At 43.3% G+C, this 26167-nt stretch overlaps 1 protein-coding gene across 2 annotated transcripts in view; it reads right to left on the reverse strand.

Annotated features, from left to right (window-relative positions):
* Positions 1-14233, reverse strand: part of MYLK (myosin light chain kinase) — a 220746-nt gene extending 206513 nt beyond the window's left edge. Inside the window, exon 1 of one of the 2 annotated variants that reach the window (XM_086615378.1) lies at positions 14071-14233. In XM_086615378.1, the coding sequence (XP_086471504.1) occupies positions 14071-14233 (163 nt within the window). The remainder of the gene's footprint in view (positions 1-14070) is intronic. The other variant, XM_086615379.1, reaches the window with a different exon arrangement.
* Between the last annotated feature and the right edge of the window lie 11934 nt (positions 14234-26167).

Raw genomic sequence — 26167 nt, forward strand, 5'->3', positions numbered from 1 at the left:
TGATTCTATGATTTTCAGAGGGAGACCAGCAGTACAAGATGCTAAAGTTATCTCAGAGAAAGACCTACCAAAAGCAAGGGGCTGGAAACTAAAGCTGCAGAAATCTACACTGCCTTTCTTCTAAAGTATGAGAAGAGGTAACAAATCAGAAAAAAAAAAAAAAAGTGTTGCATGTAATTTTGGTCTCCTATCTTTCTTCCTCGAGTGAAAAAGCAGGTGGTTTTCTAGGAGGTACGTTTTAACGACACAAGTTATTGAGTACAAGACCAATAAAAAGACACACAGTCCTGAAAAGCAGAGAGTAAAAGCAGAAGCACAGCAAATCCCCCTAGATCAAAGAAACAAACAAATCACAACTATCCAGTTTTATCAGTTCAGTACAGCTTTCCATGAAAAAAAAAAACATATATATATATATATACCTCACTGCACTGGAAGTAAGCAGCTGTTCATCACCTTGGACAAAACTCTTTGGGGGCAGTGACAAGGTCTTCCTCGTGTTTGCACAGCAGCTGGAATAACACAACTCGAAGTTTACTGTTGTACTACGTAACTCTAACACAAATGGGAGCAGTCAGCCCTTGTTCTGAATTTATGTTAACCAGAACTGTCCAAAATGACAGCATCAAGTCCTGATATTGAACCTAAACTCAGGTTTTGTGTTCTCAAGTTGAGATTCAGTATTTGTCAAACAGTTCAAAGCATTTTATTTTTTCAGTAAGCTCATTTTGTTTGGTTTCCAGAAGTCTTTCTGTCTCCTGTAAGCCTGGAAACTTTGCAGAGCCATTTTCCTATAAAGCATGGTCACGTTGTCTCATTTGAAGATGGAAAAGAGTGAATAACTCTGATATCTGGAAGAAGCAAGGTACAGGGAGTCCATGTAATAAGTTTAAACGGTGATTTTTAATCTTATTTAGTTATTTTTCATGCTACAAACTTCCAAAGGTAGCTAGTAATAGCTTCATATCCAGTTTATAAGCACCGAAAAATATTCCTGGTCTGCAGATGAGGTGGAATAGCTGTGGATAATAATAAGAAGTCAGAGTTAACCTCTGAAAACTTTTTTATACCTAGATAACAAGCAAAATCCTTCTGAAGCCTGGCACTGAGAACAATTCCACAGCTAATACCTCCACAGAAGTCAATCATCACAAAAGATCCTGACAGGCACTGAATTTTCATTTGATAAGAAGTCACCCAAGAGAATGGATTAGTCAGATATAGGACTGTAAGAAGTCTTCTGTATCGCGAAGTCCAGTTCCTCTTTATGACACATAACTGTTTCACTTAACATCATTTCCCTTGCACATATTACAACAAAGCGATGAGGTACAGGTTTTCACCACAGATGTTATTCCAGTCAGCTTTGATGAAGAAATTGCTCTGGACAATTTCACTTTCATTTTTTTTTGCAGTAACATTTAAAGTATACAACTCTACTTCATTATTTAGCTCCTCATATGATGGGGAACTCCTGCAACTCATCAGTGAAGTCATCAAACAGAGGGAGCGTGTACATTTCCCACAGCTTTCTGGTCTGGGCAGATATGCAGCGGGCTGGAATCCAAGACCTTCAGCAACAAAGCACAGACACATCACTAGATTTGAAGCAAGATTGGTCCAGCACTCACAGGTTAAGTAACAGCCCAAACACACAACCTCTGCAAAGTTAGGTGTTTCTATTTACAGAATGCAAGGTGACTGCTATAGCAGGGGACTGGATGTGGCTCAGAAAAAAATCCAAACACTCCAGTCCTGTGCTTCTAGTAAAAAGAATATACGTGACTTTATTGATATAGTGCAAAGAGAACACAGTAGTAGGTTTATTCAGCTATCTAGGTGTTATTGGTTAATATTAGCTTTGATTAGCTAAGCAAGGTTAATCCACAATAATTTTTTTGCATATCTTGTTTCAGTGCTGGATTGCATCTGTAAAAGCAGCCCTTCAAAGTGCATCTGTAGAGAACAAACTTCTGCACTGCTCCTTCAAATGCATGCATATGCTTTGTGGAAGAAGGACAATCTGGTAACTGCACAGAAATGAATATAAATACACTTCAGCTCTTGTAAACACGTCCACAGAGAACTCTTGTAAAGCCACAGAGTATTCTCCTTCAGGTTTTTTCCATGTCTGCAAGACTGGAAAAGCAAGGTTATCTTCTTCCTGGATGTTTTAACTGCAGGGGTTTTGAATTTTATTAAATCCTGGGCTAGAATATGTGTAAGTACAGAGTTTTAATCATCACTGCATATACTGTGTGTATGCAAAAAGTAATGTACGTAGCTCCATTAACACCCAGAACAGCTTCATGCCCAGCTTGTGCCTCTCAATTTTAATAGATGGCTTCCACAGAGTATATCAACAACACATGAAGACCTTCAGAAATACTCAGTATTTACCCACGTGGAAAAGAAAGGGATGATATAGTATCAGTCATTATTCTAGATCCATATACAGTTCTCCAATGGAAAGGAGACTTCTAAGTATAGGGCACAATCCAAAACAGAGAAAGCTATAAACGCCACCTGCTAGGTAACACAAAGAATGACACTGATATTACAGGTCACCAAACAAAAACAGTATACAGGTATTCAATTTTAAGAAAGGGAACTACAGAAGGATGTGGCAAGAAAGAAAGAAGGCACTAAAAAGGAGCAGTTCAAAAAGCAAGAAGCCTCAGGGAGAGTTAGGAGAGTATTACAGGGCATAGATCAGCTCTTAGAAAATGGATTGCTTAAGTAAAGACAAGGAAGCCCACAAAACATGGCAAGTAAAATGTAAGTAGGAAATTAAGAGAGCTAAAAGGCAATCCAAAAAGTGCCTGCAAATGAAGGCCACAGTGCTAGTAATCAGCTCTTTGAATACATCAGCAACAGGAAGCCAGCTAGAAAAGCAGTCAAACTGCTGGATGACAAAGGTGTAAAAGGGGCAGATGGAGATGATAAAGCTGTAGCAGAGAAGCCCAGTGAATTCTTTACATCAGTCGTTACTGCTGAAATCTTTGGGGAGATTTCCACACCCATTGCACTCTTTGTTGCAAAACTGGCAGAGGAGCCAAATCAATCTGAAGTGAATTCAGGAAATACTGGACCAAACAAGGAAGTCGGATGTTAATAAATCACTGGGATAGAACAATGTTCACACAAGTTCTGAAGAAACTCAAACGTGAATTTGAAGTGTAAGCCAAGGTGTGTAAGCCAGCATTACAGACGGCCTCTGTGCTGGAGGACTCACATATCCTGCCTGCCTAACTCTCAGCTACAGGAAGGGCTACGGAGAAGAAGCTGGGAACCACACTCTGGCAAGTCCGACTTCATTAACAGCAAGAGTGAGCATATTAGAAAGAATAAGGAAGCAAAAGAGAGAGCTTAACAGACACTTTTTAAGATGGAGATGAATCAGCAGTGCAATCTCTGGGATCAGTGCTGGGACTGGTGTTACTCAGCGTGTTTGTCAATGACAAAACTGACTGGTAAAAAAGTTGGCAGGAAGGCTTTAACGCAGGTAAACGTCAAGTAATTCATCTAGACAACACCAGCTCCTACCGTTCCTACTCAGAAGCTGGAGTCATCCTTGACAGTTTTCTAAAGTCATTGTCTCATTGTTCAGGAGCGGTTGAAAAAGCCAGAAAAGCATGGGGCATCATCAGAAAGAGAACAAGGCAGGACACTTCTGCCACTTCACCCAGCTTGAGCACTCCCATAACTTGGTATGTGGGGAGCAGATCACAAAACACAAGAAGGACATAGTAATGTTAGAGGGGTACAGAAAAGGGCAACCAAATGGAAATGGAGCTGATACTTCACATGGAGAGACTAAAAAGGCTGGGACTTCTCAGCTTGGAGAGAAGGCGGCTGAGGGTGGATATGACCAGGTATAACAAAACAACCCATGAGCTGCTGAATGCAGAACTGTTATTTGCCAAACCCTACAATGCTAGAACAAGGCATTGCTCACTGAAACTAGCAAAAAACCCATTTAAATAGAAAATACTTGTTTACCCAGCAGGTTACAAGCTTCTGGAACTTGCTGTCACACCAGGCTGTGAAAGGAAAGGATGTGCATGGGTTCAAAAAGACATTAAAAAACTCCTGGACAATGGGTCCATAAATGGACATTTAAAAGACTAAACAAGTATGTATCCTCTAATATTCTTAACACAGGAGCTGCAGAACCTGGAGAGAGAGGGATAGAAGTGGATCTCAAAAAACTACTGTTGAAGAAACTTGTATTAACTGGAACACTGAGGCAGTTTTAATATTATTCATTTTTTACGTAGACTCAGCATTCCCACACATCGCACCACTTCCCAAGGATAAGCAATGACCAAGATTCATCAGAGCTTCAGAAAAGGACCTCCTGCCACTGTGACAACCAGACTACAATTCACTGCATGGTTTAATACAGGAATGTTGGTTTAGAAATCTGCTTTCTGCCAACATGCTGACCACTGGCCCTTAGTATCTAATGATATTTTTCCATAAACGATGCAATAAAATAAAATGTGCATGTGGCTAGTATTCTCCCTCCTGTGTGGCTTCTGGATTTATTTTGTTACTTCATCTGTACTCTAACCCAGACAAAGGAGCAAGTTTATAGAAAGCAAACACAGTCATTACCTCTCATGGCAGGGGCAGGAGTGGGACAGAGACAGATACAAACAGCAAAGTATAGGAAACTAAAAAATCTAGACCAGTTACAGGTGCCAGGGCTTTTCTTTTAACACTCTTTCTCCTGAAAGCACCTTTTACATCTGTACGTACAGTACAGACATTCATACATAATTATTTTACCAACCCAAGTAAACCCGGATTTTAATTTAATTTTTAATTCTTCACAAAGATTCATTTTAGAAGCATTTCTAACAGAACAGCGTCTTTGAAGACAGTAATTCATTTATATCTCAAAAAAATTTAATCAGCAAAGCTGTATTTCCTGTCTTGTAAGTGAAATATAAGCTTAGACAGAAGAAAAGAAAACCTTCACAAGATCTGTAATTACAGCGAGTTTGTCTTCAAGACAGCAAATCCTTTGTTTTAAGGTTCAATTTAGTTCATTATCTTGTAACTCTTACAGTTTTAAACGAAACTATTTTTGTTTGAGTCTTCGGGAAAAAAAAATCTGTACTATATAGATCAAAAAATAACAAGGTTTGACAAACTTATCTCTTATGCTTGCTCTTGACATAGTCTGTTTCAAAACCTTGTGCTTGTAATAGAACTGCATAGAACGGAACTAGCACTGTAAAGCCACATAGAGAATTCTGTTCACCACAGAGTCCATAACAGGCACGAACATAAATGAAACGCAATGTGTTCTTCTGCTCCTTAATTTGGTGAGAAGTAGGCTATCTTACTACAGTTCCCTACAGCAATATCAATACCCATACATTGCTAATGTAATATGTCTAATGTACCTGTCACGCATACAGGATCCTGCACAGTGCTCATGCAGCAAGTTCAAAGCAGGTCACCTTAGCTGTCAAGCAAAGTACAATATAACAAAAAAAAACAAACAAACAAAACCCAACCAAACAACAACAAAAAACCACCACAAAACATCAAGTACTAAAAGGTATTTACACATTTATGTTTACTTTTACTATCTCAGACAAAGCAAAAAGGATAAAGTGCTTAAGAGTTTGCAGCTAGAGGATACTGCATTAAGTCTAAGATGAAGATCACACATGTAGAGAAAAGAGTAAGGTCCACACTATTTTACCTGGAAAACAATTTGAACATCTCTGACTTTCTGTCCTTGCTGTTGAGATGTCATGCAAGTCGCTAACTTCTATACCCTCGTTTTCTGGATATCACTGTGGCCCAGTCAGGAATGGAGTCCCCTCTTCTGCTCAGGCTAACCAGAACTACTGAGCTAGTGTCCATACCTCAACATCCATAGCTATAGCTTGGAGATACCTTGGAGAAGGAATATAACTTCAAGTTTCATATCAGATAAGAGCTAAATATATCGAATGAGAACTAAATACTTTATTAGTCATGTGAGATGAAGTAGATAATGGCACAGTTTCAGGTAAAATGAAGGAGCAATACTTCTGCTGACTAAGTTTAGAAGCATTTGAAGAAGATCCATATAAACCAGCCTTTTAAACAGCCACACGGACTTTTACTCTGCATGAGACAGAATCATAGATCAGTAAGTAGCCCAGTACCTACGTTTAGATTGACTTCAGCACATAACTCGAGCAAAATTCCCCATCAGCTGCAATAAAGCTTTGGTCCCACAAGGTTGGGGCTGAGGCAAAATGGAGTGAGCGCTTTTGAGGCTGCCCGGTAGGTGTTCAGGCCAGCCACGTCTGCAGGGCAGCACAGCTCCTGCCGCCTCACCCTCCCTTCAGCATGAAGGGATTCCCTCACGGATACCCACCATCATCCCACAGCCACACCTTTATCCACATCTCTCACATAATGACATTGTAACGGGCCCGAGTGGCAGGTTGTGCAGCGGGGTGGCCTGTCAGGAGGCTGTGAGCCGTCTGAGCCGGTCCTGGCCAGTTCCCGACGGCTCTCGCACTGAGGGGAACCTCCACGGGGAAAACCACCGGAGGCCAGAGCCCGACCGTCACACCAAAACATCCGTCAGCCACAGAAGCGCCTGGAAACAGGGTGTTAGGGAAAAAACATGGCGCCTGCTGAGGGCTGGAGACGCTCTGTGGGGTTCGCCATGGCTGAGGCGGAGGGACAGCCTGCCTCCGCGCTGCCGCTGCTCCGTCACCTGCAGCGAGCCAGGGGCCAGCGGGGGCGGAATGAGCGTTTATGGAAGCGTCCTCATAATCGTCAGTGGTGGTCGTGTTCCTCAGTACCCGAGTCGCTGATCGGAAGTTTTGATTGCCAAGAAAATAATTCTAAAAACTTAGTTCTCTGACTCCAGCCTGTTTTGCCAGCAACACAGAGGCAGCTTGCCACGAACTCTCCTTCCAGAGCGCTACAAGGTGTGAAGGCACATCCCTGAGCAGGGCTGAAGGAAGCGCAGGATGCAAACTCCACAGCTGCCCTGGGAGTGCTGAAGCTCACATGTCAAAAGTCAGCAGCCTCTTCCATTCAAATGTGTTCGCTCCACTCACGGACATTCTCACAGCAACATGAAAAACTGCTGTACTAAGAAAGAACCAGAAAATGAGTGGGAATAAGAAAGGGAAATGAAGAAGAAAATGAAACAAACCTTCTTCCACCACTCCCCTGTCTGTGAGAAAGATGCACCTGGACACGCACAGACACACAAGCCAGGATCTCTTCCTGAATAACCTGCATGATACATGCTCAGATATTTGCCTCTGACTGATATGAGCTCAGTCAGCAGTAAACACCTTCAGCTGGTTTCAAATTACAGCCAGGGGAAGTAGTACCATAAAATTCCTCACAGCCACCCAAACCATTACTCTTCTATTTTCTTCCATGTGGGGTCATCACACCCCCTCTGGAAAGCTTAGAGGTATGACACCACAGCAGGCATCTTCAGAGAGAGACGGACAATGGCGTATTATGAGGCTCGTTGTAACATCCTTTCAATATTCTTAAGGTCCAGTGATTTAGAGAAGAGGGTCTTTTGTGTTTTCTGTCAGTTCCAGGAAGCTCCTGTCACTGGCATGGAGACTGCGTATGGAAAAGAGCTGCTAAATAGACCAGTTCGCTCCCACAGTACTGAAACCCATGAATACTGCAGCTCCGTTGAGGTCAGAGAAACTGCACAGCTCTGATGCTGGGGGTGAGACACCCGCACACCAGCTGCTACGTTTCAAAGCCAGGGCTCCCCTGCGAGGGTCTCACAGGCTCTGCCTGAGATACAGCCCCGGAGGCCACCGCCGCCAGAACGTCAGCGCTGGAACAGCACGGATCCCACCGATCTAACCCACAGCAGCGCTGGAGTAAGCTTACGACGCACAAAACAGAAAAGGTTTCTCACCTCCAAAACTAGGCTGGGCTTGAGCTAGTGATGTGGACAGCCAGTAACGCTTTCAGACATGAAGCATTGACTTAACACCTTCCTCTTCTACCACCAAGGAAAGGGAAGCTTATAATCATAAAAGATCTAAGGTAAATAACCTGAGTAAAGCAGGCCATTTTTGACTAATTTATCTTTCCTGTGTATTTTAAACACAGCCTGCTTATTGCTTCTGTTTTGCAACTTTCCTTTTGATACAATGAACAGTGTAAGACCATACAGACAGTGTTTCCCCGACCTAGACTTTGTGAGTGCTTCTTACAGAACGTGCTCTCACCCTTTTCCTTTATCCAGTCAGACTGTTAATCCTTGTTCAGGCGAGACAGTCAGTGATTTTTTTAATTTTTATTTATTTATTTAAATGACACCAATTCCAAACACATGACAAAATAAAACATGTGAACGAAAAAAGGCCTTTACTTCAGTATTTAAAAAACTGCTTGCATTTCTGCAAGGAATTAATAGAATGATATATGTATTCCATTAAGAGATGAGCAGCTTCATAAGAATTAACACTGCAGAAAACATGACTACACAACTACTTACATTTTATAATGGGGTAATAAAGTCAGGAGTCCTTATTATTTGCACTGCATTTTACAGAGTAAATCAAATTGTGACTGTCACTTAGTAGATACAGATAACCTCACATCCTTGTCTCACCTTTTTCATCTTGTTTATCTATCAAGTATCATTTTGCACCAGAGTATTCATCAGTTTATAGCATCACCTTGAAGTCAAACACAACAATGTCCTGATCAGTCCTAGACAGCTGGTAGCTGTAGTTCCTTTGACTCATGCTGCCTGCAAAACACAACTCTTATACGACTTAGAAGCAAACAGGAAACCTGCAATAGTTCCAGGGAGATAAGAACAGTTAACTCACAAAAAAAGGATCCTTTCATTATTCAGAACATCTCAGAGAGTGTCTATGCCAGACCAAATACCACCATGTCTCTCTGCAGGCACTCAAATCCTGATCCTCTTTGTAAGAGTATTTGCAACAGTCCTTGGTCTCCCCATTACCCACTCATCCCTTAATATTTTGCTGAGGTCAACAATCAGGATAGTGATTTTTGTTGCTTAGCAGCATTTCCCACTGAAAGCTGGATTACACTGGGTTAGACAGTATATAAAAGGTCTTGGGCTGAAACTAGAGGCTTGGAGATCAAGTTATCCTTCACTACACAGTTCCAGTATTATTTTGGGCACTTCCTTCTGTTCAGATATCATCCTGTTGCTCTGCAAATAACCCAGCTCACAAGATAGCTGAAGAATAACGGAATAAGCAGTAAAAAGACAACGCAGAGCAATGGTCTTAACCTGCTGTGCAATAATTAGAAATAAACTGCAGTGGGTGTGTAAAACAGCACATGCCATCACTCACTTTCCTCAGCCAGGAGGTCTGCAGCTTCAGACCACCTGTGGCCTCTCAGCAATTTATCACACTTCACAAGATGACAGAGCAAGTGATGCACATGACTGGCAGCTAGAGCATCTCTTCTTTTTCCCACAGGTTGTATCTTCAACTTTCAAACTGAGTGTATGGTCTGTTTTAATCCTTTCTTGATGAAGAAAGTAACTGAAAACATCCCTCGGTGAGAATTCCGTATCCTATGGCACATCAACTGCATCACAAGCCTAAAAACATCTTTGGCACGAAGAATCCTGCGCATGCAAAACAGCACTTCAGTCTGAATAATTAATATGCCATCAGCTGGCCATGTTTTTGGCAAGTAAGTAAATTTAATCCAATTACAGCAGAGGTGATGAGGTCAAGCTGACTCTTACTGAAGAATCAGCAGCAAGACGACCCTCAAAACATAAAGACACTGCAGCTTACTGGACTTCTTTAGAGAGCTGACACACTGTAGTGAAGTTTATTAATGCTCAGACTTGTTATAACAAAGATAAGTGCCAAGAAACTGCTTTGTGCCAGCAAGCAGAAGAGGAAAGGGATTCAGCAAGAACACACTTTGTAAAGCCCAGTGTAATCCTAAGCACTTAATTGCCTTTGGCAAGAGCTGCATCCCGTTGCTCTCTCAGAAGTCGTTTTATCTGCAACTTGATGCTCACAGCTACAGCAATGAATGGAGTGGGGGAGGAGAAGAAACTGGGGGAACCACTGAGAGAACTACAGCTACCGGTCTGCCTTTGCTGAACTACCAAAGCAAAATATATAATATACCAGTATGTGCAAGGCCTGCTCCACGCATCTGATGAATCTGGAGAGCTCCCATAGATGCAAATAAAGACTGACTTGCACCCAGGCTCTTTAGTCACCTACAGAGGCAGGGAAATTTGTTGTAGAGTTACACACCTGTATTTATACCTCAGGATTTATGTAGGAATGGCCTCACTTCCAGACATTCTGAGTGAACCTGTATAGGTCAGTGTAAATTTGAAGGTATAGCCAGAGTTTCCATTTCTTTTCATTTTCTCTGCTTCCAAGGCAGCATTCACAAATATTTTGCTATATGTTAACCCCAACTCATTGTTCCCACATAAATGGAAGACTCAAAGTTAAATAATGCACCAAGCCTCTTTAATTAAATAAGGAGTCTGGGGGAGGAGTTTCTGCAGACCCTTTTAAATCTTAAAGCCTGCCAACTAGATGAACAAAAGGTAGATTAGGCTCACATGATAAATCCCAGTAAACCTGAAAAGCCTTTGTTAATAAGTCACTAAGAGAATTTTTTTTCCCCTAGAATTTCTGCTCACCAGAAGTGAGAGTTAAGATTATTTGAGCAGGTTTGGTTTCCACCAGCATTAAATGGGTATATGCCTCATGGAGCTCTAATCTCCTCATTTCTATAGAGCTCAATTCTCCTTTCATTCCTACTAAAGGAGAACCAGTTATTTCTAGCTTTTATATAGGGAGCAGCTGCTGAAACTTCAGAGGCAAAAAAAAAGTTTATGAAATTAGTCAAGATTCCCAGGAAAATAAAACTGGAATTCTATATCAGCTTTAATAGCAACAACAACAGAGGTACAAATGTATTTTCATTTCATTTTGGTATTTCTTTCATGTAGTAGGTTGCAAATCAACCTTTTAAGTTTCCATTCATAAGTCAGCATTCAGTAGCTTGTTCACAGAGCCAAATGGCATGTTAGTCTGGCAATTAGTACACTCTTCTGTTTGTGGAGAGGCTTAATGAAGACATTATTAGAGACAGACCTTGCTGTAGCACATTCAACAGACCCTATACAATTGCTCAGGAAAGACTCAGATTTTAGCAAAACCCATACTATAATCACAGACAACACAGATGGCATTAAATTTATCACAGGGTCAGCTTTAAAAAAAGTCTGGAGTCCATCCTACCTGGATCCATCTGGCTTCACTAACGAATCCTTTTCGGCACTACAGATTAATCATATCTTCTTTGCATTCAGCGCTGAACTCCCAACAGCATATGTAACCCTAATGTACACCATGGAAGCATTTCCATCAGCAAAAGGGATGAAGGCAGCTGTGCAAGGCTTGCTAAGATCCTGTCTGGAACAGTGCATGCCACTGTCATCATTCAGGCTCAGAGGAAGTTTTAAAAAGTCTACCACAACAGGTGTAGCAACGTGTTTCTAGAGCAATCAGAGAAAGGACATCCTACTTTCCAAAGGGAGCTTAAAAATGAGTAATTTAGCATCAAAGAGAGAAGAAGGTATTAACCAGCCAAGGGGAAAAAAAAAAAAAATTACATTTGTTACTTCCCAACTTGTATCTGTGGAGTAAAGTTTGGGAAAGCTATTGAGAACAGCTCTGAACACAGCAAAAGCAAACAACTAAAGCTTGTTTTAGTATGAACTTGACAAGTTTACGAAGGAGAGGAGATGGGCCTTTCAGTGAAAGCAGGATGAAACAGCCCAGGATCCCTTCCAGTCCATGCTCAGGCCTGAACCCAAACTACCTAGAAGAGTCCAACAACCACAGACATGGCTCTCAAACAGAGCTTCTGAGCACGCTTTCCGGATTTAGACATTTGCCACTTTAAGGCGTGCATTTGGAGCAGTTCTGAACTCTGTTTACATCTGCATTTTGTTTTAGGAGGGCTCTGAAAGCAATTTGTAGCTGTTGGTTTATAGTCTTTCTAATACAGTGTGTTTGGCCTGTGTAAGGATATTGGTATGGATTTTGATTGACTGTAAAAATAGGATCACTGCCCAGAGGGAGTCCTAATGATCCTAAAGGAAGAGGCAGGGAGAACGCAAAACAGACCAAAAACTGGTGGAAAATCATGCATCTCTTACGTTTGACTTAAGCCAATGACAGTACGTACTCACTGCTTATTTCAGACTTCAGCGTTATACAAGTAAACCAACAGAACTTTACTGATCTCTTTCCTTCATCCTCCTTTGCACTATGTAGTGAGGCAACTAAAGTTGTGGATAGATGCTTGCAACAGTAAAGTATCAGGTTTCTGACTGTCTTTGCAGCAGACTTTTTAAGATTTCCCTACAAGACCAATAAAACCCGGGTCAGTGATAATAACTAGTCTGAGCCTCCCACATTCATACAAAATCCTGGCTGTGATGTATATCGAACCAGGCATTTTCCTTCTGCTCGTGATTCTCCACAGAGGCTAAACGCCACTAACGTATCACACACCAGCACAGGAGGTGCTGCCTACACTTCCAGTGGCTGGTCCTCTGGTGGCAAACGTTCTCCTACTACAATCAACAAAGTCACTCCTGTTACTGCTGGAATTAAAACAGTCGTCCTTTAGTGTTGGAATGCAAAATGCTAAGGACAAGTATAACACAGGAGTATTACGGAAACGCATTATTGTGAGCACCACGTTACAAAACAACAGTGCACGTAGCAACCAGCTACAGGAGAACGGTATCATCTGCAGAACCAGAAACTACTGTGAGTATGTGCCAGAAGAACATTAACTATTCATGCCATCTGACAGTTATTCGTAAATACAGTTCTGGTTTAAAAGCAGGCGGCTTCTAAAATGCATTCTAAGAGCCTAGTTCCAGGAGCATCTCAGCAAATATAAGGTTGCACAGGAAGACACATACCATATTTGGTAAATAATAATGCAAGTCATTAGGAAAAAAAATAAAGACGTGTGCAGGAAGTAGGGGGAGGGACATAGTCGCTCAGTTGGGATTTAAAATGTGAGAGGAATTACTCCTTCTCTTACAGCTTCACTGGCAGAAACAGTATTTCCAGCGCTCCACTAAGAGGTGGCATCGTTTTAGAGAGTCCTAGTGGGGAACACGCCTTCTGCATGTCATGTAACTCCATGCTGGCACTCCATAAGGTTCGTTGTTTGGAAACCCTCAGAAGTATCGCGTGTGGAACCAGGTATTTGCACTTACCCTCTCAGCCATTTCGTTTTTAGAGAGCATAATCTAGACTTCAAAACACTTCCTGACTCTGGGAGAAGTATTCCTATGGCTTTGCTCTGAAGAAGACTAGGCTGAGGCTAAAATATATCTTTGAGCTGCAAGAGAAGGGAAGGATTCTCTGCCTTTTTGTCCCTGGTCTCCAGCCCCTGCTAGTCTGTCATGCCACTCCCTTCCAGTCTGAGCCAGGCCAGAGTCCAGATGTGCACATACAGGAAAGAGGATTAAATAGCAAAGAATCCCAAAAAGCATATTGCTCCATAGCGTGAAGGCAGCACGCAGAGAAGTGATTTCACCTCCTCCTCCTCCCTCCCCTGAAGTTAATGATTCTAAACATTCATCTCCTTCCTCCACCCCTAATGCAGTATGTTTAAGTGGTGTCACCAGGATTTATCCCTCTCTGAGACCCTAAGTGTATTGCACCACATGGTACAAATTACTTTGAGAACATCACAAGTAAAAAGAAAAAAAAAAAAAACAAACCAAACAAAAAACAACAAACAAAAAACAACCACAAACACATACATTTTGTCTGAAACATGAAAGATGTAGATGTGCAGTGAAGGAACATTTCTACATGTGCCTCCACATACGCACCCTTCTACTTGAAAGGCTCCGAAGTCCAAGGGAGAGCCAGGGATGACCACTACAGCCTCGCCTGTAAATGCCTGTTCTTAACAATCCTTTGCTACCTGCCAACGGAGAACAATAAACCTACAACAAATCCCACATAAAAGATGACAAGTACTTACTACCAGCTCTGCTTGCTCTCGGATTACCGCGCTCTGGGAGGGGAGCCGTAGGTGAGCGCTTCTCCCCGCAGGAGCCCAGCCGACGCTCTCGCAGGGGAAGGGACGGGAGCTGGGCTGAGACACTCGCAGGAAGCCCGCGGCTCCGATGCTCCAAGCCCGGCATGAGCCCGCAGCCCGCGCCGCTGGGCTGGCCCACTGCAGCGCGCCTACCTCGTCCCTCCGGAGGAGCAGGTTTCCCTCCTCCTTCTCCGCCTACTCCGCCTCCCCCTCCCGAGGATGCCCCGGTACCCCCCACCCGTGCCCGCCCCCGGGCTTCCCTCCGCGTCCCGGGGCGCAGCCGGCAGGGAGAGCCCCGCGGGTCCGGGGAGCGCTGCCGGAGTCACCCCGCTGCTCCGGAGCTCCCCCAGCCCCGGACCGGCGCCTCCGGCTGCAGCCCACCTGCGGCTCGGCTCGGAGCGGCTCGGTTCGCCGCCGCCCCGCGCACTCCGGGAGCGGGGGAAGCGCGGAGCCCGCGGGGGAAGCGCGGAGCCCGCGGGGGAAGCGGTGCCCGGCGGCGATACTCACTGCGGCCGGCGCGGCTGCCTTTAACTCCTTCCCTGCCCCGCCAGCGCTGGCTGGCGGCCGCCGCGGAGCCTTATTAGGCAGCGGCCGCGGGGTCGGGGGGAGCCCCGGGCTCGCCACGGCGAGCGGTGGTGGCGGGGAGGGGCCGGCGACCCCGGCCCGGCCCAGCCCAGCCCAGCACCTGCACAGGTGGGGCGGCTACGTATGGGGAAGTGTATAGAGCAGTGTATGGGGAGTGTATAGGGGGATGGATGAGGAGTGTATGGGGTACCCATGGGTGCTATATGAGATGTGCGCAGAGGAGTGTATAGGGATGTGAGGGCTGTATAAGGTGCGTATGGGGGGGCTGTAGGCAGCGTGTGTAAGGGGACTCTGGATGGGGAAGCATAGAGGGGCGTGCTTATGGGTTTGCACGGGATGTGCATGAAATACATATGGGATGTACATATGTTTTCTGGGGTGAGTGTATGGCTTGCATATAGGGAAAGTGCATAGAGGACGTATGGGAAGGTCCGTGTGGGACTTAGATGGGATGCCTAAGGGATGTGTTCACAGGGGTGTGTGTATGACTATGTATGGAGAGCATAGGTGTCTGTATGGAGCTGCAGCCCTGCCGCCCACTACCCGATCCCAGCAATGACAGTCTCTCAGGCACACAGGGGACCCAGGGCTGCCCTCTGCCTCCCTCCCACCACCCCCTTCCACCCCCACCACGCCCCGAGCCTGGCTAGGGCTGCTACACAGGCACATCTGCCTGGGGACATCCAAATCTGGGGCAGGGGATTTAGTTTAATAAACCGTTTACAGTTAATTGTGTTAAGTGCTAAAGTAGTGTAGAAGGAAGAGCAAATGAGAGATGGGGACAAACTGAATCCTCTTCCATACTAAGACCTTAGAACTGCTGTTTTATAATGTGGAACCAGAGACCCTGGAGGGGAGGAGTAGGGAAAACAAGATGCATTGCAAGCTTAAAGCCTTTTTACTCCAGTACTTTTAAGAGTTTTAATTTACACATTGAAAAAACCCAAACAACTGACTTCTTATCTGAAATGGATTTATAGCCAGATCATAAACATGCATGCAGATACACACACCAAAAGCCCAGGTTCTATGAATAAAATCTTTTTTTCTGTCATCTTGCATTCCTCTGTGCTGCATTCAAATTACTGCCAGGTATCTTAAAATGTGGTTCTGAACTGCTACAGAAAAGGGAAAGCACAAGCTGCAGAGAACTTGCCTCCTCACCAGGCTCTAAAATACCTTTGGGGGTGATGGGCAAACCACAGCCCAGGCTCTTATTCTTTCTCTCCTCTCACTCTGTTTCCACTCAACAGCAGTCAACTGAGAAAAACGTGGCCAAGATAAGCAAGTCACAAAAAAGCTGTACTTTGCTGCAGCAATGTCAGGAGTTTTGTATTTGCAGAGACCTCAGTGTTTTTTGTTTTGATCCCGAGGGGAGCTTTCCAGCCATTGATAAAGGATAGAGGATGTATCCTACAACCTGAGTCAGCTGTACAAGGAGGCTGTGCAGGATGCTGCCTTTTCCTGGTACATTGTTTATCTTACTGAGCACAACCCTCTGCAAAAGATGAGAGCAGTTACTGGTATGAGTGCATGAAAAGCTTTAGCCATCCCTTTTGACCAATTCTCTTCCAGGTGCAGTACCAAGTGACTGAACTAGGAGGAATTGCTGCTGCCTCTTCAAGAGGAAGTTGTTTGCTGGCAGTGATACTTTCTTACTCTTAATTCCCTTTGACTGTCTGTTAGGAGCACAAGATGCTTTTACTGTATTAAAGGCTCTGGGACTTTGAAAAAAAGATAAATAGATAATTTTTTTTTAAAGCAAACAAACAAACCCTGAATCGCTGATGTGACAGTCCTAAAGAAAAGTGACTTTATTTTCAGAAGTTCCGAATACCTTATTTCTCACTGGCTCTGTTGAACCTCCCTCTTCGGATTTTCTTTTCTGTGAAGTCACAAGAGAGTTTCAAGGAAATTTTAAGAATATCTGTAAAGTAAAGTAAACCTATGAGTTGATAAAAATAAATTTCAAAGGCAGCTATTAGCCTGTTTACTTCACAGGTAATCTGGTGCCTGGTAACACCATTTGTAGTGTTAACATTCAACTGTTCTTATGTGCTATGCTATTTACATGCAGCCAGGCTACTGCTGCATGTAAATAGCTTTTTACTCCTAGGCTTTTTCCTCCTCAGTGCATGGTGGTGGAATGTTCTGGACCACACAGATGTGTTTCCCTTTAGTCCCAGACGAATGGACATACATCCTTGATCTCTGCTGAAGTGCATGACTCTTTCATAAATTTCATAGATTTCATAGATTTCTAGGTTGGAAAAGACCTTAGAGATTATCCAGTCCAACCGTCCCCAATCCCCCATTAAACCATATCCCTAAGTAGTTTATCCATCCTTTTCTTAAAAAAGGTGGTGCTTTGTTTATAGTTGATTTCAAATGGCAGTGCACATGCACAGAATCCACGGAATCCCACACCTACATACCTGTTGGCACATGAGCTGTTAAAAGAAAGATGCTTGTTATATGAACATTTTCTTTCTGCAGATAAATGTTTATTTGGCATTAGAATACAGAAAGAACAGAGAGACTGGCATGAGCTTGCTTTGACCTTCTCCATGCCACAGCTGACCAAAGTCTGTACTGGTAAAACCTTTTGGGAGTTTTCTTCTCAAAATTTTTGAGTGTTCATTCCAAGAAGATGCTATTCTGCATCATGCTTATGCTTTTCTTTGACGATGCCCACTGTACTTGAAGACCAGGTTCGAGAACATCTGAGGAACTTGAAGGTGCACAAGTCCATGGGACCTGATGAGATCCATCCGCGGGTCCTGAAGGAACTGGCGGATGAAGTTGCCAAGCCACTGGCTATTGTATTCGAGAAGTCGTGGCGGTCTGGCGAGGTCCCCGATGACTGGAAGAGAGGGAACATAACCCCCATTTTTAAAAAGGGGAACAAGGAGGACCCGGGCAACTACAGACCGGTCAGCCTCACCTCTGTGCCTGGCAAGGTCATGGAGCAGATTCTCCTGGGAACCATGCTAAGGCACATGGAGAGCAAGGAGGTGGTGGGTGACAGCCAACATGGCTTCACCAAAGGCAGATCGTGCCTGACCAACTTGGTGGCCTTTTACGATGGGGTGACAACATCGGTGGACAAGGGTCGACCAACGGATGTCATCTACTTGGACTTGTGCAAAGCTTTTGACACTGTCCCGCACGACATTCTTCTCTCTAAACTAGAGAGTCATGGGTTTGATGGATGGACCACTCGGTGGATAAGGAATTGGCTCAATGGCCGCACTCAGAGAGTAGTGGTCAACGGCTCAATGTCCAAGTGGAGACCGGTCACGAGTGGCGTCCCTCAGGGGTCCGTGTTGGGCCCGGCCCTCTTCAACATCTTTGTCGGTGACGTGGACAGTGGCATGGAGTGCACCCTCAGCAAGTTCGCCGATGACACCAAGCTGTGTGGTGCCGTCGACACGCTGGAAGGGAGGGATGCCATCCAGAGGGACCTCGACAGGCTGGAGAGGTGGGCCCGTACCAACCTCATGAAGTTTAACCAGGCCAAATGCAAGGTCCTACATCTGGGTCGTGGCAATCCCAGGCATAAATACAGACTGGGTGGTGAATGGATCGACAGCAGCCCTGAGGAGAAGGACTTGGGAGTACTGGTGGACGAGAAGCTCAATATGAGCCGGCAATGTGCTCTTGCGGCCCAGAAGGCCAACCGCGTCCTGGGCTGCATCAAGAGGAGCGTGGCCAGCAGGTCGAGGGAGGTGATTCTCCCCCTCTACTCTGCCCTCGTGAGACCTCACTTGGAGTACTGCGTCCAGTTCTGGAGTCCCCAACATAAGAAGGACATGGACCAGTTGGAGAGGGTCCAGAGGAGGGCCACGAAGATGATAAGAGGGCTGGAGCACCTTTCCTATGAGGACAGGCTGAAAGAGTTGGGGCTGTTCAGCCTGGAGAAGAGGAGGCTCCGGGGTGACCTTATAGCGGTCTTCCAGTACCTCAAGGGGGCCTACAGGAAAGATGGGGAGAGGCTGTTCAGGAGGGCCAGTTATGATAGGACAAGGGGTAACGGTTTTAAAATAGAGGGAGGTAGGTTCAGGTTGGATATTAGGAAAAAATTTTTTACCATGAGAGTGGTAGAACACTGGAACAGGTTGCCCAGAGAGGTGGTGGATGCTCCATCCCTGGAGACGTTCAAGGCCAGGTTGGACAAGGCCCTGAGCAACCTGATCTAGTTGGAGATATCCCTGTTCCTTGCAGGGGGGTTGGACTAGATGACCTTTGAAGGTCCCTTCCAGCCCTAACCATTCTATGATTCTATGATTCTATGATTTCTAGCCTAGACTTCATGAAAGTCCTTTCTTGTAAATATTCTTATGTCTTACCAGTTGGGAATTGCTGCTGTAGACAATCTTGTAATAGCATCATCATCTCTGCTTTCAATTTAAAATGATTGCTCAGGCCTTAAACACAAAGAACAAGGCCCAGTGTTGCCAGTGAACCCGCATCTGCCTTCAGCTGAGAGAGAGGAGTAGGAGACACTTGAATCGCGATGAAAGCCACTGAGCTCCATAAGGAGAGCAGACGGTGTCCCTGCTGGGTTTCAAGGGATTGACTCATTCTTAGCAGAGCTCACATATTTCTCTCTTTTTTCCTGTCTTTTTGATTGCAAAAGTCAGATGAAGAAGTTGGGGGGGTAGGGTGAGGGATCTCCCATCGTAGTAGAAGTCAATATGACATAACGATTCTTGCCCAGTCATGGTTTCTCCCCAGAGTCTAGTTGAGCTTTCGTCCTAAGAGCCCTCTAGGACGCTGGATAGTGCCACTTCCTTAGATGCTGATCCTAAATCAGATCAAGCTCAAGATAATGCATATTCAGATATGACATTTAATGAATGCTGCTGGCTAGAATAATCCTGTGCATTCTTAACTGGCTGCTTGAAGGTTTTTGAGGGTTTTTTTTTAATTGTAAACATCCTTCATGTGGCTGCTCCAGGGACATGTTGAGGAAACAGGCTGGCTGTGTTTAAAAGATTTCAGCTCATCTTGACCTACATGCAGGTTTTTGTAGCTTACAAGCCACATACTGTAACCAGCAAAACCCTCAGAGAGCTTATATAGCTTCTGTAGCGCAAGGCACAGGAAACAAATGAAGGATGAAGTTACTCAGCTGAAGTGTTTGGAAAAGTGAGTTACTGAAGCTGAACTATAGCGTTCAGATGGTTATCAGGTGATTAGGAGTACAAGGAGCAGAGCTGCATAAAGGGAGTAAAGATAACCTCTCCTTTCGCTTTGTGCCTTTTTCCTGATTCATTCTCTCACTTGCAATCATTCTGCAAAATCTATTAGGCTCCTTTTAGGATAAAGTTCAAAAGGTGCCTAAACACAATCGTGCTTTTATACGTGCTTCTTTCTCACTTGAACTGCTGCTTCAGAAATTGCTTGCATGTAGGGCCTGTTCTGGATATGACCCCTTATTAAGCGGGGAAACTGGTGGAATCAGATACTTAGGAAGTAACTTTGTTGGGAAGGAACACATCCATCCGTTTCCCAGAGCTAATTCTTTCTTTTCTCTGTCTGGTATGCGAGTGCCTGTTTTTGCAGAATGTAAGCTCTCATTTTCAAAAGCAACGCAGCTTCTAGCATCTTGAGATCAGAAGATCATCTTCTAAAATTGAGCCACTATAATACCTCCCCAAACCTGCAGGCAGGCTAAGTTATCATTCCCCCTCCTGCTTGTGTCTTTGCTGACCATGAACACAGAAAGCATTGAGAAGCCTGTGAGTTTCATTCTGCGAATATAGAGATTGAGTATCTAAGGAGGGGGGAAGCCAAGAGGTCAGGCACAACATAGTTCTAACATTGGCACGTAGAGTTTAGGCCAGCATTAGTTCGCTCAGCTCAGGAGCAAGAAAAATGATTTAGATGTGTCAGCAAAAGACCATGGAGGCAGTTTATGCGTATCTGGTAACATGTATGGGTATCTGAGTCTACACTTTTAGGTTTGTTGGAAAAAAGGCGACAGGGCTGTAAACATTTGGCTGTTGGGGAAATTACAGATTTGGAAATTCAGCAGCTGTTTTATCTTCTTGTACTTAGAGGTTGGAATAATGTATAAGCTAGGAGCAGAAACGAGAAAAAGATGGCAGTTTCATTGATTTTAACAGCAGCTAAAATGTACAACTTGTGCTTCAAACCAACAAACTGTTTAGACTAGCAGACTAAATATTTGGTTGGACTACAAAAATTCTGCACCATCGTTTTTCTAAAGCCACTGGTGATGCTAGAGAACTTTCACTTTCATACATTAAAGCTTTAAAAACATTAACTACTTCTGACTCTTGCTGAATGAAGTCTGTCAGCAGAGTACTATTGGCTTTCATGGAAGTCAAGTGATGGATAAAGGGAGTGGTTACTCTGTGTTACGCAAAAAGGCTTTGAGAAACAAGTTCTGACTGAGGCTAGATTGATCCTGCAAAGGAATGGATCGGTATAAAGACGATTAACAGAAAGACAGTATTGCCACTCTGCATCACGCAGCTAGCTTTACCCTTTTCTTCATGAAATGGAAACAGATAGTACCTGCACATATGGGGAAGACACAGCTTTTTGTCCTGAAGGTCTCATTTCAGGACAACTAAGTTCGAATTGACAAGGGTTTTCTGAGATGAATTGGGGTCTGGAAAAATTCAGCAAATATGCTTATTAACCATTTCTACCCAAGCTTACTTATGTTCTGCTCAAGTAATAGCTGAGATCCAGAGAGCTTCCATTACATATGCAGTTAGTGCCCGTTCCCATTCTGTACCGAGACGAGCCAAGCTAGCTACAGAGTATAATTTACTCTTATTACAACCTTCAGTCTCTAATCTCAATTTCTAGCCTAAAGAAAGAATTTCTGGTAATGGCTACATGGCTACAGCATGATTACAGAGATGCATAATGGTCTTGCTTTTTTTTTTTTCCTTTCGTCTTTTTTTTTTTTTTTTTTTTTTAAATTACGAAGCTTAAGAGTGCCATGCAAATAGTCTAACACTTGGGAATGAAAGATCAGAAAAATGTGATAGAAACAACTGCTGGTATGTCTCAAACAATACAAATTTGTTATCCTGAATAACTAAACACGATAAATTGAGAAGGTATATTTGAAGGTTGCCTAATTGATGGCAATAAAGTTGTTATTCAACAAAGCTCGGATGAGATAACTTCAACAGTTTTGGGAGAGTAACATAGCATTTGTAATTAAAAGTTTTTGCCAGGAAATTCTGTTGCATTTATCAACCAATACTGAAACAATGGAAATGCAAGAGGATATTAGAGATCTGGAAATGCAACACATGTCCGACCATGCTTCAGTGCGCGTTTGGAATTGCCAACCACCTACAGCAGGAGTTCCACATAAATAGTTCACCATCTATGTTTTGGAAGCCAACCCCAGTTACGCTGTAGATACACCAGGCTTCTGAATTTATAGCTAGACTTCTGTTGTAGCGTAGGTGAAAACTTGCAGCTTGTAGAGGGGAGTGCTTCACACAGGATTTCCCAGGCACTTCTGAAACAACTGTGTTTGCACATCACTCATACACGGCACACGTGTCTCAAGATACCATACAGATGTAGCTAGTACAATTTATAGATCTAGGGAGAGAGAAAATGAATGTTTTCTTTACTTGTCCCTCTTCCTTCTTTTTTTCTGAAAGAGAAAACATTTATTTGTACCAAACATGATGAGAGAAATCAATCCTGCTATATCAGTGCACCAGCTGAGAGTATTGTCAGCAAATTCCATCTAGACTAAAAACTTCAAGTCCCTGTGGTGTGTCAAATTTCTGAGACTTTAAAAATGAGTTTGAACAGATTAACTAGCTGGGACTTGAAGATAAAGCTGGCGTCTCTGAAAGACAGGTGTTTTACACAGTGCTAAGTGTGCTTGGTTCCTCTTTTATTCAAAGGAAGCAAAGGAGTTTTGTGAAAAGTCTTCAATAGGGTCTTTTCCTTTTAAAACTGTGGAAGAGTTCCAGCCAGTCTGTAGCATTGGCTTGAACTTTGTTTTTCTCCAAAGCAAGAACCCTTTAGCTTTCAGTGGCTTCCACATTTTTTCCTCCTCTTTTCGTAAGATGTGCCAGTGAAGTCAAGTGGGTTGTATTAACGTAACATTTTTCCAAACATTCACACTTAGGACCAAAAAAGGGAATATTTAATAAACATAACCAGGAATATGTTGGAATGTTGATCTTCTGATGGTCATAAGAATTTTCAGTCATAAGGTCTAATTAAATATCCCAAGTTGGAAACACTTCTAGTGACTGTTACGTCTCCCTGTTATCTGGACAAACATTTTTAAGTGGCTTCTGTGCCAAAGTGATATTTTTAATGCGAATAACACACATGCACAAGAGACTGTGTTAAAATTCACCTAGGCTAGTGACATTTTGGCATCTCAAATTTAATTTGAAAGCATCGACCTATCTTTATGTGCAGGGGGCTAACTGGCAATGAAATAGGTCTGCAGTGGTAATCATATGTGTTCGTTTATAACCAAATTTTTCAGTCTAAGAAAAAAATTGTCTGCATAGTGTAGCATGGGAATTTGGACTACCATTGCTGACATTCTTGAATTTCGATAGAATGGGATTAAAGAGAAATAAAGACATCAAATAAAACATTTTTCCAAAAGTACTGTACGATGTTATTATTCAAGAATAAAGAATTTTTTTTTGCCAAGATTAGATAAAGAAAACAAAAATGAAACCCAGAGATAAGAAATGACTAATTAACCACGTCTTCTGATTAGGAGCAATGGAATTCCAGTAGCACTCAGATAATCAGAGCTGCTTTGTATGAGCTGATAAAACAAAAAAAAATCGTTTAAAGAGATGATCAGTGCCCTAAGGAGCATCTCATCTAAGTAGACAAGTCAGACAAAGGAGTATCATTGTTTTAGAATTAGGGAACTGAGGCACAGAGTAATCGTCTTGTCTGCAGCCAGTTAGTGGTGGGATGGTAATTGAATGCAGATCTCCTTACCACATGCACATTCTCTGTCTATGTTCCAACTGGTCAGCTGAAACAGCCTTTCATTACTGCTCTGTCAACATACCAAGAATTACACAAGACCATGAACGTTTCATATGTGTTTGCTTCAAATCCACTTCTCCCACCACAGTATTTAAAAGCATGTAGCCAGTGAGCAGATACTTACTGAAGACACAATAAGTTCTCCAACCCAGAGCGCAGGTTGGAAGTTTACAGCCCATCTGGAGACTCATCCCCCTGCAAAATTCCCACCGACTTTCTATTTTAGACTCCAGCTTCCTTTTGCAGGATGAAGTTTTTCTTTCAGAGATCTTTAAAAGCATTTCCAGCTTTTCTTCTGATAGCTGGAAGATGACGCTGCATTTCCTTTAAGCCAAGATCTGCCTCTTTACTGTATTCTTACCATACCTTTCCTTGTACAGCGAACGGCATTCATCTGTCCAAACACAGTAAACAGTATCATTCGTAGAAAGAGTAAGGAAAACCATTGCAGCAGCCCTAAAGGCAGTGTATGCAATTGTCAGGACTACCAGCAGCTGGAAGAAGCAAGGAATTAATCCTGTTCATCAGTGTCAATATAGTCTTTGGAGAAATTGAGCAAGAAAATAACTAGAGGAAAGTTTTGGGAGACCAAAGAAAGTTACAGCCTGGCCACTTATCTGAGCTCATTGAGTCCAGATAAAAGAAGCAATTCACAGTCAAACTCTACTCCTAGGCTGTAACTCAAGGAGGACACAAGGTGTTCCCCAGCTCCTTCCTAAGCAAAGTCTTTTCTTTTATAGACCTGTGAAAATACCTCACCCAGTGGGGCTTCACAGGCCTCCTGCAGTACAAATAATCCATTACCCAAAGTCAGGCCATTTGCTTTACTAAACACAACCTTCTCCAAAGCAATTTTATGTTACACATTTGTGTAATTCATTCATACACATCTTAACCTACTGGGAATGCGGGAGGAGAAAGCACTTAGAGAATTAAGTGTGAAGGCCTCCATTTGCTCACAGGAAAAACAAGCAGCTATTTAAGAACTTTGGCACATAGGCAGTGATATAAACCACATTTCAGATGCTTAAAATGAGGAATAGTAATAATAATAAGTGAAAGCAATAGAGAACATTTTGATCCCTGCTTCTCTTGGCTTGAAATCTACAACTTGCTTGATCTTTCTTTGCATGACAGGAACCTTAGTCAGCACAAGGGAAATTTTACTGACCAGGAGACAAATCTATGATTCTTTAGAAACCTGGAGGTGCCAAATCAGTATTTGGTACCCTCACAGCCTTTGGGGTAATGCTGCAGGTACAAGCTTTAATACAGGGATACTATAGGATATAGGGTTTGTCTATGTGGCATTATGAAGAAAGAGCTGTGCAGAGAGACTGCCAGCGTAGCTTGGTGCTGATGATGGTGCAGTCACTTAAGCACAGCGCTGTGCCACCTACCTGGTACTTTCCAGAGTAGCGCAACCACCATGCAGTAAGTAACGCATAACAGCAAACCCCCTACGTGGCTTCTCTAAAGAGATGACCTAAGCTACAGAATAAAATCACTAATACCCTTTTAAAATTAATAGTGTTGGTGTCCATGGGTGTGAAAGAATTCAAATTCTTTCAAATCATGCTAGTTTTCTGGTTCCATCATGTCCTATGGCAAGGAGTTCCATAACCTAGCCTTTTGTTGAGAAAATATGTTTTAAACAAATGTTGGCTACTGCCTGTCTGATACAACTTAAAAGAAAAGGAAACAGAAGAGTAATTTGCACTAGCTTAAATTTTGCTTCTTGCAAAAAACACCCCATCCCTTTCTTCTGTCCCCTCCCCAAGGAAGGTTAAGGGACTCCTAGAATCCAGGTGCAGGGCTGAGAACTACACGAGACAAGTTCTTGTTCCTTTTTTGCGATTGCAGAGTGATGAGTAAATTACGATGGCCATGGTCCTTATTAGCAAAGACACAGTTAATGTATCCTTCCGCTGTCCGCATCTTACACCACCAGAGGAGGCAAGTCTAACCTATGACTTTAAAAAGTATAACCGTTTGATAGCTCTGTGGCATTAAGACATTACAAAGTCCGTAATATTCCTGCAGGCAACCCCTTGTGTAGAGGAGAGGGAGATCACGTTTAACAGTGCCCTCTCGTGACTGACGGAATAAAACCCTCTGGTTACCAACCAGGTGGTCCACTCAATGTGGTGTGGTACATCGGCAGAGTGCTTTGAAGAAGATGTAGGGCAGTGTGCAGGTGAGCCCAGCTTTCATTATGGATAGAAAATTTATTAACTGCACTCTAAACAAAACCATTCCCTGTCCAGACAACTTCCAAAGCAGACACTGGTTGACAGAAGCGATCAGTGATCTCCATCTACCAGAAAATCCCAGCGATCAGAGCTTGCTACATGACATTATTATTATACTGATCGCAGTTGCAGAGGACACAGTTGCATTTTTAATGTGACAC

Source organism: Tauraco erythrolophus, chromosome 8, assembly GCF_009769465.1.
Source record: "Tauraco erythrolophus isolate bTauEry1 chromosome 8, bTauEry1.pri, whole genome shotgun sequence".
In the NCBI taxonomy this organism is placed as follows: Eukaryota; Metazoa; Chordata; class Aves; order Musophagiformes; family Musophagidae; genus Tauraco; species Tauraco erythrolophus.